Raw genomic sequence first — 18874 nt, forward strand, 5'->3', positions numbered from 1 at the left:
TACCACGACCAGGGACCTGAACTCAGATCTCCTAGATATATCCTAGTGGGGCAAGGAGAACCTTGTAAACCTCTATGCCATTCAGTTCTGTTTGATCTCTCACTAGAAAGAGCTCACATGCCCACCTCCCCCCTTAACTTCAGTAATATTGTGATATCTAAACATGATCAGATGTCTCTTCTTGGACTAACTTGCACCTCCAATCTTTCCTGGCACAACTATATTTTAACTATAGCTTCTGCAGCCGGGAAAAAATTTGGTGTAGTTTTTTGCACAAGATGCTATTTCATGCCTTCACAGATGCTAACTCTATACAAAGCCCAAATATGCCAAGCCATGGAATATTGCTCCCATATCTGAGGTGGTGCACCAAAATCCTCTCTAAAATTGCTCAATTCTATTCAGAAGAGTGCAATCCGGCTAATTAATGATCCCTCTCTCACAAATCCACTTCAATCCCTCTCTTACAGACATTCAGTTTCTGTCTTGTGTCCCTTCTACAGATACTTTCATGGACAGTGCTCTGCTGAATTAACCACTATTATTCCTTCACTCTCCTCCAAAATCATCAAACAAGAGCCACTGCTAAGCAACACCCTTTTACAGTCCATCTTAAAACTCATCAAACCAACTTCATTGCCTCCTCTTTTATTCCATCTAATTCTGTCCTTTGAAACAGTCTCCCCTACCCTGCTTACGCAAAGATTATAACCCTCAGCTGTTCAAGCAAACTGTGAACATATGTCTCCTTTCTTCTATTCCTCTTGCCCACACATGGCACTAATGTGTTAAAGGCATTGTGGCCTTTCGTGTATGGACTTGATATTAAAAAATAAATAAATAAGAATAAAAAAATGAAGATCAGTGCTGCTTGGGTGATATTCAAGAACTATTTAGACATTGCCTCTACTAGATAGTTCTTGAATATCACCCAAGCAGCACATCTTTATTTTTTCTTAGTCAGAAGTTTAAATAAGGTAGGTGTGAAATGGATGAATGAAGAGATTAAGCAAGCAATACAGAGAAAAAAGGCATTATGGAGGCAGAATAAGAGGAGTGGTAATAATCAATTATATGAGGATTACAATGAATGGACAAGGAGAGTAACTGGTTGTGCTAGCAAAAGTGAAGTATGAGTAGCAATTAGCTAATGAAGCCAAAAAAATTTCTGAGGGAGTTCTTTCGATATGTAGCCAGCAAAAATAAGAATGATTATGGTAGGATGTCATTGGTGGAGAAAATGGTATAAGGACAACTACTGTAGAGCATATAGTTGAGATATTTAATAGCAGTTCATAAAGATCTTTCATCCTTGTGAATGTGATATCATGGAGAGTTGGAGAGTAGTAGATGATGAGGAGGAAAGACTGACTGTGAGTGATCAAGAGGTATATGGGGAATTAAGCAAACTTGATATTAATAAGACTGTGGAATGGAATGTGCCAGGGAGTTTTCATCTGCCTTGACATATTTGTTTAATATGAGTCTTCAAATGGGTCAAGTTTCAAAGGACTGAAACGAAGGCAAAATTGTGCTGCTTCATAAGGGAGGTGACAGAACTCAAGCATCAAATTATAGGCTTATCTGTGTCAGTTGTTGTGATTAAAGTGTTGGAGAGGCTGGTGAGAATCAGGATCCAGAAATAGGTTGAAAACAATGGCATTATTTTTAATGGACAGCATGGATTTGCTAAAGGGAGGTCATGTTTTAGTAATCTATTTACTCATTACAATAAGGTAACTGCAGCTGGACATGGGAGATGGATACAGAGTAGTATACTTAGACTTTGCAGTGACTTTTAATAAGACTACCACATGATCAGTTGATAGTAAAACTAGTGTGGATGGGATTGGATATTAGACTAGTGCACTGCATTGAAGAGTGGCTGTCTGATAGGTACAGGCTTCAGGAGTCTGTTTTATGGAAGATTTGAATGAGGATGTACAGCTTTTTACAGATGATGCAAAGGTGGGATGAACTATAAGAAGTAGAGTAGATGATGTGACCTTACAAGAACATGTGAACAGACTGAGTGAATGCACATGGGAGGGAGGGGATGCCAATTCAACATTGAAAAATGTAAGGTTTTAGAATTTGGAAAACAAAGATGGGATGTAGAATTTCCTCTTGATGGGGATTGGGGTGCTTAACACGTTCGCTGCCACGCTACTTTGGCATGGTCTGTTCCCCTACGCCGAGCAGTTTTCCTTCTTCAAGGTCAGTACGATAATCTCGTTACCGGAGGTAAACGTCCTACGAGTATACTCGTAGTTGGCTTGTACGGAGCATATACGGTCTATGAGAATACACAGTTTTGATGCTAGCCCGACAAGCCAAGCATTTTGGCTTCTTCAAGGTCACTACAATAATCTCGTTCCCGGCGGTAAGCGTCCTACGAGTATACTCGTAGCTGGCTTGTGAAGCAGGTTCACCTACTACGAGTATACTCGTAGTTGGCAGCGAACGTGTTAAGGATCAAAGCTGTATAACTTAGTGGAGAGCTCCACATAGCCTTTAAAGGAATGCGTAGAACCGACCAGGGCTTCTGACCTAATGTCCAATCCTCACCTTCTCGTGGTGCACCCTGTTAGGTTGATGGATGCTGAACGAACGAGGATGGGCTGACAATTTGGGATTTAGCTGACCAAATTGTATTCTTATTGGTTAAACCAAAATACAATCTTATCGTACAACATGACAAAATTTCATACTGGCTGGGGCATCACCCAGTTAAACAAGACCCCCCCCCCCTGTTGTTTTTGCCAGGGAACCAAGACAAACAGTGAAAAGTCAGCTACTGGAACAAGCCCTAAAATACACCCCAACTCAATATTACCAGAGTTCAAGATCGGTACTGTAAGAAGCCTGAATGGCAAAGAAATGGAGTTAGCTGAGGAATTGGATAAGTACCAGATCAATATAATAGGGGTGACTGAAACAAAAAAAGGCAAAAACTGGCGAGCTCTTTCTGAGCAATAAACACAAAATGTATGTTATATTCAGGCAATGACAATCAAGGAAAAGAAGGAGTAGCCATAGTATTTAACACTAAATACGAGGCTAATCTTCTTCAATGGCAGGCAATTTCAAGTAGAGTGATGTGGACAAATATGAGAATGGGGAACTGGACAATGAGACTTATTTGTACCTATGGTCTCCCACAGAAGGTTCTACTAAGGTAGAAGAGGAGGAATTTTTTGCTTTAGAGAAAACAACTGACACAATGAAAAAGGAACAGTTGGTTTTTGTTGGGGATCTAAATAGCAGAGAAGGAAATAATTGTCATACATAAAAAAATATATTGGGAAAATTTGGAGAAAAGAGGAAAGCTAATAATAATGGCAAATACCTGTTGGATTTCTGCTCAGGACATGGACTGGTTATTACGAACACCATGTTCCAACATACAATTTGTGCACAAATTCACATGGAGAGAGGAGAGGCAAAGAATAAGAAAAGTCATCTCATTGACTATATTATTGTTGATAGTGATGTTTTTCTCCCTGGTACAGAACACCAGAGTGTACAGAGGATTTGAAATTGGAAGTGATCACCATTTAGTCTTGAGCAGGATAAAATTGAATTTCATGTTGAAAAGAATAACATGTAAGAAAGTTTTAAAGCGAATAAAAGTTGAGCAGCTCTCGGTTGTGAACTGTAGATTAAAATACACAAACATGATTGAAGAAAAAAATGAAAGAGTTTGAGAACAGGAACCAAACCTTGGAGATTCAGGAGTAGATGATATTCGACCAGAAATGCTCAAGTATGGAGGTATAAAAGTCTTACAGTGGCTGCACTGCATAGTTCAGAGGGCCTGTACAGAGGGACGAATTCCAGATGATTGGAGTAGAGCACTCATAGTACCCATATATATAAAAAGGGAAACAAAACTGAATGTGAGAATTACAGAGGTGTTTCTCTACTGAGTTTTTCTGGTAAGATTTATGCCAGTATACTGGAGAAACGGTTGAGAAGGATTGTGGAAGAGAAGCTTGGTGAAGAACAAGCTGGATTCAAGCCAAATAGAGGCTGTCAAGATCAGATTTTCACTTTCCGACAAAAAGTTGAGAAATCATGGGAATATAACAAAGATCTGTATTTAAGTTTTGTAGATCTGAAAAACGTATACGACAAGGTGCCAAGAGAGAAGTTATTCAAAACGCTAGCGCTACAGTTGTATGGTGTCAGTCGGGCATTGTATCAAGCAACACTTAGTCTTTATTTGAGTTTTAAGTCAGAAGTTAGAATTGAAGGAAGTACAGGAAGATGGTTTAATGTTAAATCTGGTGTCAGACAAGGATGTACATTATCCACTCTGTTATTCATTATCTATATGGATAGCATGATGAAGGAAAGTGGTATTATGCCTGATATCAACATTGGAGATGTTAATCTCAGCTCCTTGCTTTATGCAGATGATGTTATACTTCTAAATAAATCCACTACAAGTCTGCAAAATTCCCTGACTAAATTGAATAACTGTTGTAATAGATATGGTATGAAGGTCAGCAATAACAAGACAAAGACAATTAAAAAATAGGCAGAAACACTGAAACTGCACTCTGAATGGAGAACTATAGAACAAGTAAAACATTTCAGCTACTTAGGCATGATTTTTAGTGAAGATGGTATATTAAATATGGAAATAAACAACAGGATCAACAAAGCTGGTATGGTAGGAAGTCAACTGAATAAATTTATATAGAATAAGAGAGAAATTAGTGAAAACACTAAATTAGCTGTATACAAGACAGTGTTTAAACCAGTTTTAACTTATGTATCTGAGAGCTGGGTTAGAAGTAAAACACTTGACCAAAGACTAGAGACCGCAGATATGAGAGTCCTGAGAAAGATTAGAGGTGTAAACAGATGGCATCAATGGCAATATCATATTAAAAACCATGATATTAGCAAAGAACTTGACATTGTTAGCATCCAGGAATGTGTTAGCAGAGTTAATCTCAAGTGGTATGGTTACTTAAAAAGAATGGGAAGGGAAAGATAAGCAAAACAAGTGTTCTCTGCCAGGTTGGCAGGAATAAGACCTAGAGGAAGACTAAGATATAGGTGGATTGATATGAAAAAAAAGTGCCTTAGAAGATACAAATATAAGATCTGACCATGTTGAAGCCTTGACAGGTAATAGATTGATTTGTAGGAAAATTGTAGTTAGGACGGTAGTAATGATGTAATATCATCATCATCATAACACTAAACACGGGTATAGACCATATTGGTCTATTCTGGTCTCATTATCCATCCAATATCTTTTTTTGAGGTCTACCCTGCCTTCTCTTTCCAATTCGCTTATATTTTAGTATTTGTTTAGGATGTCGGGTGTTGGCCATTCAGTTTACATGTTCAATCCATTTTTGTTTATGATTGTTTAGTTTTTCTTCTATTGATTTTGTTTTTAGTTCTTTTAAAATGTCTTCATTCCTTTTTTGTGTTTTGCAGTTCTTCTCATAAATCTCATTTCACTTGTTTTTATTCTTTGTTTATACTGTTTATTTATTGCCCAAATTTCACTGCCATATAATAATGTGGGCACTGCTAAAGTATTGTATATCTTCAAGCGTTTTTCTTTTTGTACTATATTTGGGTTGAGTGTTCTATTTATCAGCCCTATAATCTGTAAAAATTTTGAAGTTTTTAATTTTATGTCTTTTTCTCCTTCATATGATATTTCACATCCAAGATAACTGAAAGTATTTATCTGTTCTATTATTTTATTAATAGTATTGATGTAAATTTTTCATGTAGTACTATCATATCCTGTACACCCCCCCCCCTTGAGGGTAAATGTCAGGAATTTGATGATGATGATGATGATGAGGATATACTGTTGGAGGTGGAGGAAATAAGAGAAATTGGGGTGATGGTGCATAAGGATCTGAAATTTAGAGAACATATTGCCAAAATTATGAAGACAACACAATGAATTCTGGGAATGATGCAGAGAACTTTGACTTGTAGAAGTAAAAAGATTCTGGTTGCATTGTATAAGGTCTTGATTAGGCTATATATGAATTAATGTGCAGATTTGGTCAGGTGGTTTTCAAAAGGATAAGAGTTGTTGGAGAGGATCCAGAGGCGATTGACCATAACAGTTTCTGATCTAAGGAATGCTGATTATGAAGAAAAGTTGAGATTATGCAATTTGTAGAGTGTAGTGGATAGGAAGAAGAAGGGATGATATGATGGAGATATACAAGTTAGTAAGGGGTTGTTAATGTTGAAGAGGATTTTCATAAAATGGTGAGTGATTAGGGGAGAATGTCATCCCTGGAATCTGTATAAGGAGGTGTGAGCAAGGGAGTGAGAAACAGGTTTTTGTATGTAGAGTTGTGAATGATTGGAATGCATTGCTGAGAGTATGGTGCCTGCAGAGAATTTGAATGTGTTTAAGGTGCGACGTGATGAGCTGTGTGTGTGTGTGTGATAAAATGGACCTCCTAGATGAGTCTGTGACTCCATGATGTCTTAGAATAATAATAATAATGATAATAATCTCTATTACTGTAATATCTTCACCATGATAATATGCTTCGCAAAGTGATTGCTCAATGATTTAATTGTTTCATCTACTTCAATCACCTTGGTACCATCTGCTTTCATCAAAATTTCTTTTGTCATTCTTTCTTTTACTTGCCACATACTGAAAAAATCTTTCAGATTACGGTTGGATTGCTAAATCAATAGATAATTTCTTCATGTACTTCAATTTTGATTTTCTTACCATACTAGTTACTCTTCAGGCCTTTTCTTTATAGTGCTCATGGGTTTACAGATGGTGTTTCTTTCTGAATCTCTTTCAAATACTTCTCTTTCTTTTTAAGATCTGCTGCAACTCATTCATTTAATTTCTAATTTATTAATTCTCTGAACTGTTAGTGTGTTTGTTCTTTCAAACATACCATTATCACTTCTCATGCAATACTAATATTGTATCTTTCCCCTAAAGTATATCTTCCTATGTTACTCCTCCAAGCAATTTTTTAAGTTTCCGATAGTTACCAGTTGTGCAATTCCACACGTAACCCTTTTTTTTACTAAAAATGTCAAATGTTTAGCTGCCTCCTAGATCAAAACTGAATGATCACGCTCGCCAATTTGCAGTAACATAGCTATCTTAGTTACAGACAAATTATTATTATTCCGTGATACTTCCAAGGGAGCCCAAAGACTCATCGAGGGAGGGTATCCACTCCACAACTTTCCATCTTCACCACTCAATCCACAAACTACAACTATCATCATCATCTACACTAACGGCATCTACTGTCCACCCCCACCACTAGTATTTTCACAGATAACTATTTGGGATCACTCATCACTAAAGATCTAAATTACAGTGGTATCTCGCTAATCCGAACCTCTGTAGTCTGAACCCTCCAGAGTAATCCTAACTGCGGTTTGAAAGAAATTTTTTTTTTATTTATTATGTATTATTATTTTATGCCCTATTAATAATTAAGGATGTAGCATTCTCAGTTGCTGCTGCTTGGGAAGCCGTCGAACCTGAGGCAATTCGAGCGTCATGGAAAAACTGTGGCCTTCTAGAATTTACCAAGATAACTACGGTGATACACCAAAAGAGGAAATTCAAAACATGCATAATTTAGTTAAAAAAATAAATCCAGATGTTGAAATTTCACAAACAGATGTTATGGAATAGATTGCAAGTAGAACCGAAAATGAATTAGAAATCAAAGCAGACACTGAAATTAAAAATATAAATATGACACTACAGAATAAATTAGAAGACAATAATGATGATGATGAAGAACTCGAAGAAAAAAAAGTAAAACATGATGACGCATTTGACAGTTTTAATAAGAATGATACGCCATTCCACAAAATTTTATTGCTAATGCAGCTCTGAGAAGAAGCATTCGAAAAAGTTTAGCTTCAAAGAAGTAAAAGAAAATCAATGACTTTCTTACAAAGAAATAAAACTTTTTTATGTTATTTTGTGAAACTTTTTTTGTGTTATTTTGTGAAACTTTTTTGTGTTGTGTGCAAGAAAGTGATATTTTTTATGCAAATTAAGTTATGTACTGAACTATGCAATTTTATTAAATCAGAATCCTCAACAACACAGGTACATACAAACTAAATTATTTACAAAAATAAACTTGTGTTCTGTATTATTTTTTAAGTTTTACATTACAGTACAGTAGCTTTTTTCTATCAGTTACTTCATTTATTTACAGAATTAAATTAATGTACCATTAGAATCTGATTATTTTGTCTTAAACGCTAGTTATTGTTGTCTCCTGGGGAAAAATTCACTAATCCGAACGAGCACGGTTTTTATTAGTTCGGATTAGCAAGACCACTGTATATGAAAAAAATAAATCATAGAATAGGTTTAGGTTGGTCTGTAATAGGAAAGCTAAATAAAGTTTGGAATAGTAATAAAATAAGTAAACAGCTGAAACTAAAAATATACAACTCAATGGTATTGCCTGTGGTCCTCTACGGATCTGAAAGTTGGTAACAAAGAGAAAAGAAGAAATAGAATTACAAACATTTGAATCCAAATGCTTATAAAAAATAAACCAAACTAAATGGACTGAGAAAAAGACCAATCAAATAGTGAGGGATGAACTAAATTACAAAGAACTAATATTAGACAAGCTAAATAAAAAGAGAGTAAAATGGTACAGGCAAACAGAATGAATCAATAGAGATTACCTTACATTAAATTTAGTTATTATAGCAAAGATTTCTTTTGAATAGTGTTACTTCAAAGTAATAGTTAACTACAGTTATAAGTGTGCCTATAGTGAATAATTACTTTACATTGTCCTACAGGGATGGAAAACCACCAAACAGACAAGGGGCAGACCAAGGATAAGCTGGATCACCAATAATAAGAAAACTGCTAAGATCAACAGCCTTCAAGATCTTTCAAGAAAGACTTTATTAAGACAAGAGTGGAGAGAATGGACTCATGAAGTACTCAACCCATCTTGATGGAAGAGAATCAATCAATCACAAATATCCATGCCAAGGATGGGATTCAAAATGCAGCCTTTTGGCTGGAAATCAGATATACTAAATAACCACTTAGCAAACCAGAATGAAAAAAAAAAAAAAAAAACTGCTACATTGTGGGAGATTGGCTAACTCATCTTCAATTGAAAAATCTCACATAAAGATTGCCCTTGTCACGACAAGAATCGAATCTAGGTCATTTCCAGCCAAAAGGTGCAACGTTCTGTTTTTTTCCAATTGCGCTACTATGAGACCGCACATTATCCTCAGATGTAATCAAAAGGTAAGGCACTCTTGATCCATTACATGCCACCTTAGATAACCATTCCTAAGAAGTTGCATAAACTCCATTTCCTTCCACCCATATGACCAGGACTCCAGAAATACAACTTAAATCAACTATCCACAAAAAAAGTTTTATTCTCTCTCAAGATATCAGTCTATTTTATATAAATTTTGTTATATTTTGTTGACAAAACAAAGTAACACATTCTTTAATTCTCACTATGCATTACACTTAATTATACAGAAATATGCTTTTCTTTAATGTATGTTTAAAATGTATGCCAAAACACAGCACATTACCACTCAAGTTTGGGTCTTTCGTTTATTGTTCATAACAAAGGGTGAATTTATATAAATTATCCATAAACAATAATTTAATATGAAAGACAAATATCAAAATTCACAAAAACAACAACAATAAAGCAGGTAGAATTCCATGTGGAGCTAGACTCACTCTTTGCAATGAACTCCGACTCATCTCTGCAAAACAATTGTATTTTTTAAATAACAATATTTGTTATACCAAAATTTCAAGTATTTAATTACACTAGCTAATTCATTTTGTGAGCTGTGAAAATGAGCTTAGGACAATACTATATTGCAACTATGCACCTAATTAAGATGTTGGAAGAATGAGATGTATAGATTTACTACAGTATTTAAGTAGTTGTGCCACTTTTAATTTGTGTGTTTATAATTACTGGTTTAATTTGTTAATGAAATGATATTGTGAAAAAAGTACACATTTTTTTTAATAATAATAATTATTATTATTATTATTACTTAACACCTCCAGGGAGTCCCAAACTCATTGAGGGAGGGCATCTACTCTACAACTCTCCATCTCCATCTCCACCACTCAATTCAACAACTACAGCGAATGGCATCATCTATACCAATGTATCTACTGTCCACCACTAGTATTTTTCACAGACAATCACAAACATCCATGCCCACGGCAGGATTTGAACCTGCAGCTTTTTGGCTGAAGAGCGTATCTGCTCTTCAGCCAAAAGTTAACCACTCGGCCAACCAGGCTGGCCGGTTGTCTATTGCCTAAATTCTCTATTACATATGTCGTGTGTACTATATATACATTTAAGTTTAATATTGAACCAAAATGAATGTTTTAATTTGTTTAAACATTTCTTTATTGGAAGTAATACCTAATTTAATTTAAATGCACTCATGATACAATGATACAAAAAACTTGAATGTTTTCTTGTGCACTTCAAGTAAAGTGCTGTAACTATAGCATGTAATGGCAGTTCATCTTTTTTGCTTCATTACAAATGAAAACTAGATGTGTGAAACATATTGGAGCATGCATGGAGTGAAAAAAAAACACTATAAAATACTACTATGAAAGAAATGAGAATTTCTGGAACTCAACAGCAGATATCTATGAAATTTTATGTTTAATAGTTATCAATGTTATGTTATGATAGTGCCAACATAACAACTGTTTGGGAAAGAGGGTATGACAGAATTTTTAATGACTTTTGATTTTTTTGTAGTCTTTCATTTCAAAAAAGAAAATGAAGATGATACTTTATATCATGCTCTTAGAGACTGGCAACTAAAACTAAAACTGAAAATGTTTCGCGATTCTTTAAAAGGGAATGCTGCAATGTTTGAATTAAGGATTTCAGATCCAGGAAGTTTTATTTCCAACTCCTCTCTGGAAATAAAACTGCTTTTATAAATTTGCTGAAAGCCACCCATCATCAATAACTTGACAGTAAATGAAATGATGTTTTAAAATGAAAAAAAAAAAATAATAATAATAAATAATAATATATTTTGAATGCATTTAAGAATGAGGATGAAAATTCACTCCCTAAGCTTCTGTAGTGCAACTGGAAGAACGATGACACTACGTCGCGCCTTCAATTGGAAAAGGCCTAAGTTTGATTCTTGTCATGATGGCAGGAATCTTTATATGTTTTTTTGTTTTTCAATTGACAGGTGAGTTAGCCAATCTCATATGGAGGTAGCAGGATTTTTCCTTCCGTACAAACAGACAATTGGCCTTTAATGCACACACAATTCACAAACAAAAAATACTAGTGGTGGTGAGCATTAGATGGCATTGATGGAGATAGAGAATGGTAGAGTAGGTGCCCTCCCTCAATGAGTCTCTGGACTGTTTTGAAGTTGTCACAAAATAATAATAATAATTTGTCTGTAATGCCTGTGGGGAGTGGGCAAGTGGATTTCTGGAACCCTGCTTATGAACTTTTCTCCTTCCAATCTATATCCCCATGATTAAAGTCACCCATAATAATTACCTGCCCTTCACTTATTAATTTAATCTGTTGATTCATATCACCCACATCATCTTTTACATTCCCAGGATAAAGCAGCAGCCAACTATACTTTGTCCTCTTGGCCTGTATCTCAAATCAGACAAGCTCAACAAATGAACTGCTTTTCATCTTACTGACATCATGTTGTACTCCCATTATTTTAGGATGCAATTCATCTGATACCATCAGTAATACTATCCTATCTGCTCTATCTGCTCTAAAAGTACTATAGCATTCAAATTCTATACCAATAATTATATCATTTTCTGTCATGTCTTGCTAATCAATAATGTTTGGCCAATAGGATCTAATCAATGCCAAAAACTCCTTGTTTGTAATAGTTCTGACATTAGCATACATAAATTATATAATCCTCATGGGCCCATAACTATCCAATCACGCACACACACACACGCACGCACGCACGCACGCACGCACGCGCGCGTGCGCACACACAATTTGCCTTATTGGTGCCTGCATAGATCCTGACCTGCTTCCTTCCCCTAACAACTTTAGTTTCTCTGATTTTGCGCATCCAGTTATAGTACAGTTAGTAGCACTTTTTTCTAAACTTTTAACACCAAATTCATCCAAGTGTAAAATCTGCCTTATATAAGTCTTTTCAGCCATCAAACTCATGAGCTTCATTCATTTAGGGACTGCACACCATTCCTTCTACACAAAATACACATCGAGTCATTTGCAATTATGGCTTTTCTCCACAACCTGCTTCTATCATAATGCAAAAACAGAATCACTGTCTTTACATTCTCACTATTCTCTTTTGCTGTTATCTGTAAGTCTTTCATGCATTCCCCTCATACTATACTTTCCTCCTTTCAGATCATTTGTTCCCCTCAAAACAATAATTAATCATCATAATGCAGGTTTATTTTCTTGATTATATGAATTAGTAAAATAATATTTGGTTTACAGATCAAGTATTGATAAAATTTATTAACTCTACCTATTAACTTTACTCTAGTTTTGCCACACTTTAACTGTTGGCATCTTCAGGGCACTGACATATAGGCTTAAAACAATCTCACAATTATGAGTAACTGTAAAACTGACAAGAATAATTACAAATAAAATAGCATAGAACATGAGTGAAACACGTATCGCGGGTACAAGGTTAGCTAGCTGTTGCTAAGGAACTTCCTGTAGTTTGTGTTGAAGTTCATTTCTTGTATTTTTAGAGATCTAATTAGGGTTTTCCATATCTCTGGGAGTATAAAACCTAGATTTCTGTTAAGGTTAACAGTAGAACGAGCGACTGTGGCTGCTTCTTTGAAAATTCTTGAATGGTAGTTTTCCTCTATGTAAAGGGAACAGCTTTTGTTTCACTCGATGACATGGTTAATTGTAGAGAAACGAGACGATAGGCCATAAATGTCCTATCTGTTGTTTTTTTACATAGCCAATGTGCTCCTTTTGCCTGATTCTTGAAGTCTGTCCAATGTAACTTGAGCCACATGAGCATGGAACATTATAAACATCAGCATATTTATAGAAAGGATGGTTATCTTTTGGAGATCTTAGTAGTTTACGAATAGTTTCTATTGGTTGGAATGTTACTCTTTTATTTTGTGTGGTTTGAGAAGGCTGGCGAGTTTGTTGGAGATGCCACTTACATATGGAATTGCAATAGTTTTTATATATTGAATATCTTCTTGCTCTCTTTGTGGTGGTTCAGAGAAAAGGATTTTATTGACTAGTCTTCTTGGATAGCCGTTCAAGTACAGATTGTTAGAAATTAATGTTAACTCATCTTGAAGGGTCTCGTTGTCTGTTGTGTTGCTAATAGCTCTTTTCTTTAACATGTGTACAATGCTGAGTTTATGTGAGATATGGTGAGAGGAGCTGAAATGTAGGTAGCGTCCTGTATTGGTCAGTTTCCTGTAAACCGATAGATTTATGCTGATTTGGGATTTTAGGTTTGGGAATAATTTGGGATAGGATTTTGTTTTCGAGGTCTTCCATAAAGAGGTCGGCACATGAAGGTGAAAGTGGGCTCCCCAAGCCTGTTAATTGTTGGTAGATCTTATTTTTCCATGAAAAGTAGTTAGAATTTAGGCAGTGAGCAAACAATGAGGTTATGTCTTGTGGGAAGAAGGTACTTAAGATGTCAATGACCTCCACTACAGGAACGATTGTAAAGAGAGAGGTGACATCTAGGCTAGCTAGAAGGTCATTATCCGATATATTGATGCTTTTTAGCTTTTCCACGAAATGTCCTGAGTTACTGATGTAACTCTCTGAGTTGTGGATGTGTTGTTTTAAGAGTTTCGAGAGATGTTTGGACAATAAGTAGGTAGGAGAGTTGATTGCATCAATGATGGGGCGTGAAGGAATATCATCTTTGTGCACTTTTGGGACACCATAAAGTCTCGGAATTAAAGGATGCATGGATTTTAGTTCTTTAATCAGATCTGTTGGCCGGTTTGATAAACTGCGTAGTAATTCATTGGTATCATGATGGTTTTTTAATTACCTCTTTATGGAAGACCTCGAAAACAAAATCCTATCCCAAATTATTCCCAAACCTAAAATTTGGTACAGATATGTGGACGATATCTTCATCGTTTGGAACAACAACAAAGATGACCTATATGACTTTCTCAAAAAGATTAACTCCTTCCATCATTCGATTAAATTTACTCTGGAACACTACCGTTTTTAGACATCTTTATCAAAAAACAAATTGATGGCAGCATAAATCTATCGATTTACAGGAAACCGACCAATACAGGACGCTACCTGCATTTCAGCTCCTCTCACCATATCACACATAAACTCAGCATTGTACACATGTTAAAGAAAAGAGCTATTAGCATCCCAACAGACAATGAGACCCTTCAAGATGAGTTAACATTAATTTCTAATAATCTGTACTTGAATGGCTATCCAAGAAGACTAGTCAATAAAATCCTTTTCTCTGAACCACCACAAAGAGAACAAGAAGATATTCAATATATAAAAACTATTGCAATTCTGTATGTAAGTGGCATCTCCAACAAACTCACCAGCCTCCTCAAACCACACAAAATAAGAGTAACATTCCAACCAATAGAAACTATTCATAAACTACTAAGATCTCTAAAAGATAACCAACCTTTCTATAAATATGCTGGTGTTTATAATGTTCCATGCTCATGTGGCTCAAGTTACACTTCAAGAAGCCTCGAAATCAGGCAAAAGGAGCACATTGGCTACGTAAAAAACAACAGACAGGACATTTCTGGCATATCGTCTCATTTCTCTACAACTAACCATGTCATTGAGTGGAACAAAAGCTATTCCCCTTACATTAGAGGAAAACTACCATTCAAGAATTTTCAAAGAAGCAGCCACAGTCGCTCGTTCTACTGTTAACCTTAACAAAAATCAAGATTTTATACTCCCAGAGATATGGAAAACTCTAATTAAATTCCATAGCAACAACTAGCTAACCTTATACATGCAATATGTGTTTCACTCACGTTCGATGCTATTTAATTTGTAATTATTCTTGTAAGTTTTACAGTTACTCATAATTGTGAGACTGTTTTAAGCCTATATGTCAGTGCCCTGAAGATGCCAACAGTTAAAGCGTGGCGAAACTAGTTAGTAGAGTTAATAAATTTTATCAACACTTGATTTGATAATTAATCATCGTTATCATCAATTTCCTGATGAATACCACTAAGTGGTGTTCAGGTTACTATGACAGCACTACATGATTAAGTTTACATTATTATTAATCTCCTATCAACAAAACAATTGCAAAGCTGTGGGACTGTATGGTATTTCACCACGAGTTTTGAGAGAATGTACTAGGGAACTGACCTGGTGAAATTTCAAGTCTGGCTGCAGGAAAGGTGCCCATGGAATGGAAGGAAGGTAAGATAGTGCCATTGAATAAGGGTAGTAGTAGACTGGAAGTGTCTAATTATAGGCCAATTTGTGTGTCATCATCAGTTGTTAAGATCTTGGAGAAAGTAGTGAAGGACCGTATACAGCATTGGGCACATGAGGGTAATGTTATCTGTGAGATTCAACATGGATTTGTGAAGGAGCGCTCTTGTTTTAGCAATATGCTAGCCTTTTATGATAAAGTTACAAGAGCATTAGATGAGGGAAAGGCATATACTGCCATTTTCTTAAACTTAGCGAAGGCATTTGACAGGGTGCCACATCATAAGCTGATATTTAAGTTGCAGCACATGTGTCTGGATGTAAGATTGGTCAACTAGATTCAGGATTGGCTGTCTGATAGGTATCAGAGAGTTGTGTATGGTGGGGTAGTTCCAAGGAAGCACAGGGTTACAAGTGGGGTCCCATGGGGCTCAGTACTGGAACCTATATTGTTTAACCTTTATATCAATGATTGTCAGTGGATTGCAAGGGGATATTCAGTTGTTTGTGGATGATGTGAAGCTGGGAAGGATTGTTAGTAATAGTGCAGCTGTGGTAGCAGTGCAAGAGGATTCGAATAAGCTAGATAGATGGGCAAATGAATGGGGATGTTAGTTTAATGCAGCAAAATGCAAGGTCTTGAGGTTTGGGAAACATCGATGGGATGCTGCATATTCTATGGGAGGAGTTATAATGGAGAAAGTAGGGGAGACAAGAGATCTGGGGTTGATGATTGATATAAACCTGAAATTTAGGGGACATATTGCAAAGGTGGTGAAGATAACACAGAGGATTGCTGCAATAATGAGAAGGACATTGACATGCAGAGATAAAAGGATTATCATTCCGTTGTATAAGTTTCTGATCAGACCACACTTAGACTATTGTTCTCAGATTTGGTCCCCAGGATTTGAAGGGAATAAATTAACTGTGGAAAAGGTACAAAGGTGGATAACAAAGATGGTTTCAGGACTGTACCATATTAGTTATGAGGATCGGCTGAGGGAATGTGGACTGCAGAGTTTGGTGGATAGAAGAAGGAGAGGTGATATGATTGAGACTTTTAAACTGTTGAGAGGTAGTTACAGGATTGATACTGGGGAGTTCTTTTGCTTGGTTGAACAGCGGAAAGGAGTGATGACAAGAGGCCATCCCTGGAAGTTACGAAAGGAAACTGTGAGCAAGAGGGTGAGGAGTGGTTTCTTTGCATGGAGGGTGGTTGAACCATGGAATGCATTGTCTGATGGAGTGGTGAGAGCGAGAACGGTCAATGAGTTTAAGGAGTGGTATGATAGACTTTGTGTTTCTTAGGAAGGACCTCCCACGATGAGTCTTTTGAGTCCATGGAGGCCTGAATAATAATAATAATAATAATAACAATTTTCCTCCAAATTAGTCTTATTACTTGTAAGCACTCCAATATTGTTATATTTAACATTTCATTCTTCTAAGGCAGTTCTGACTGAATCAATCCACCTAGACCTTGGTCTACCTTTGGGTCTCTTTCCTGCCATCTGGGCATCAAACACTTGTTTTGCTAGGTTTCCTGATTCATTCTATTTAAGTGGCCATACCAGCTTAGATTAGCACTGCTTAAGCATTCTTGAATACTAATAGTGTCAAGTTCCTTTCTAATGTCTTCATTTTTAATATGATTCTGCCATTGATTCCATTGGTTCACTCCCCTAATTTTTCTCAGAATGCTCATATCTGTGGTCTCTATTCTTTGATCAAGGGCTTTATTTCTAATCCAAATCTCAGATACATAACTTAAAACTGGTTTGAACACTGTCTTGTATGCTGGTAATTTGGTGTTTTGGCTAATTTTTCTCTTATTCCATATAAATTTATTCAGCTTTCTACCCATCACCAGCTTTGGTTATTCTTTTCTCTATTTCTAGATTTAACTTGCCATCTTCACTAAAATTTGTGCCTAAATAGTTGAAATATTTTATTTGTTCTATAAGATCTCCATTCAGAATGCAGCTGAAGTTTTCTATGTTCCTGCCTATTTTCAAAGTTTTGGTCTTTTTATTGCTGATTTTCATGCCAATTTGTTACAGCTATTATTCAATTTAGTTAGAAAATACTGGAGACTTGCACTAGATGTTTTTAGGAGTACAACATCATTTGCATAAAGCAAAGAGCTGAGTTGGACATCTCCAATTCTAATATCAGGCCTAAGGCCACTTTCTTTCATAATGTGATCCATATAAATGATGAATAAGAGTGGAGATAATGTGCATCCTTGTCTTACCCCTGATTTTATATCAAACCATCTTCCTGTATTTCTTCCAATTCGAACTGCTGACTGACAGCTTAAATATACTCTATGTATTGCTCTGTATAATGTTCCATTCACCCCATACAATTGTAGCGTTTTGAAAAGCTTTTCTCTGGGCACCTTGTATGCTTTTCCCAGATCTACAAAACTGAAGTACAGATCCTTGTCATATTCCCACGATTTCTGAACTATTTGTCTTAAAGTGAAAATCTGATCTTGACAACCTACATTTGGCCTGAACCCAGCTTGTTCTTCTCCAAGTTTTTCTTCCACAATCTTTCTCAAACACTTTTCTAGTATGCTTTCATAAAACTTACCTAAAACAATTAGTAGAGTTAAATTCATCTGTAATTCTCACATTCAGCTTTGTTCCCTTTTTTATAGATGGGTACTATGGGAGATTGACTCCAATCATTGGCAATTCACCTTTCTATCCTAGCCTTCTGAATTATACAGTGTAACCACTGCAAAATCATCATACTTCCATACTTAAGCATTTCTGGTCAAATATCATCTACTCCAGCTGCCTTTCCACATTTTAAGTTTTTGACAGCTTTTCTACCTCATGTATCGATATCTACTCCTCTGCATTCCTCTTGAAAATTTTTCTAATATGGTTCTGTCACTGCTTGGTCCATTTAACAGCCTTTCAAAGTAATTACTTCAAGACATCTAGGATATCCTTATCTTTTTTCATGTCACTTTTATCATAACTGTTCTGGAGGCTACATTTCAGTAGCCTCCGAAACAGTTTGCCACCTTCCTGATATTTATTTTCTATATTCTTACCAAAGTCTTCCCATGACTTTTGTTTAGCTACTTTTACACATAGCTTAGCTCACTTACATTTTTTCTCTATATTCTTCTAGGACATCTGCTGACTTATTTGATAGGAACTTTTGGTATGCTTTTTTCTTCTCCAGGATTACTTGTTTAACTTCTTGTGTTCACCATGGTGTTCTTATTTTTCTATCCCTGCATACAACTTCATCACATACCTGCCTAGCTAAATCAATGTTTTCATCAGAGTTTGCCGATTCAAACTGCTGCACATTTTTTTTTCAATACCTGTAAAAGCGGCTCAACTTTAATT

General features: G+C 35.9%; 1 protein-coding gene across 4 annotated transcripts in view; it reads right to left on the reverse strand.

Annotated features, from left to right (window-relative positions):
• Positions 1-18874, reverse strand: part of LOC150108248 (protein turtle-like) — a 1021857-nt gene that overhangs the window by 411153 nt on the left and 591830 nt on the right. The window contains exon 14 of one of the 4 annotated variants that reach the window (XM_090390665.1): positions 9402-9771. The exons of the other annotated variants lie outside the window; for them this stretch is intronic. Coding sequence (XP_090246791.1) covers positions 9692-9771 — 80 coding nt within the window. The 3' untranslated portion in view covers positions 9402-9691. Of the gene's footprint in view, positions 1-9401; positions 9772-18874 lie in introns of those variants that run through there. 4 annotated transcript variants of the gene reach the window in all.

The sequence above is a fragment of the Typopeltis vanoorti genome, chromosome 3 (assembly GCF_054136105.1).
Source record: "Typopeltis vanoorti isolate ZY-2024b chromosome 3, IOZ_Tvanoo_1.0, whole genome shotgun sequence".
Lineage (NCBI taxonomy): Eukaryota > Metazoa > Arthropoda > Arachnida > Uropygi > Thelyphonidae > Typopeltis > Typopeltis vanoorti.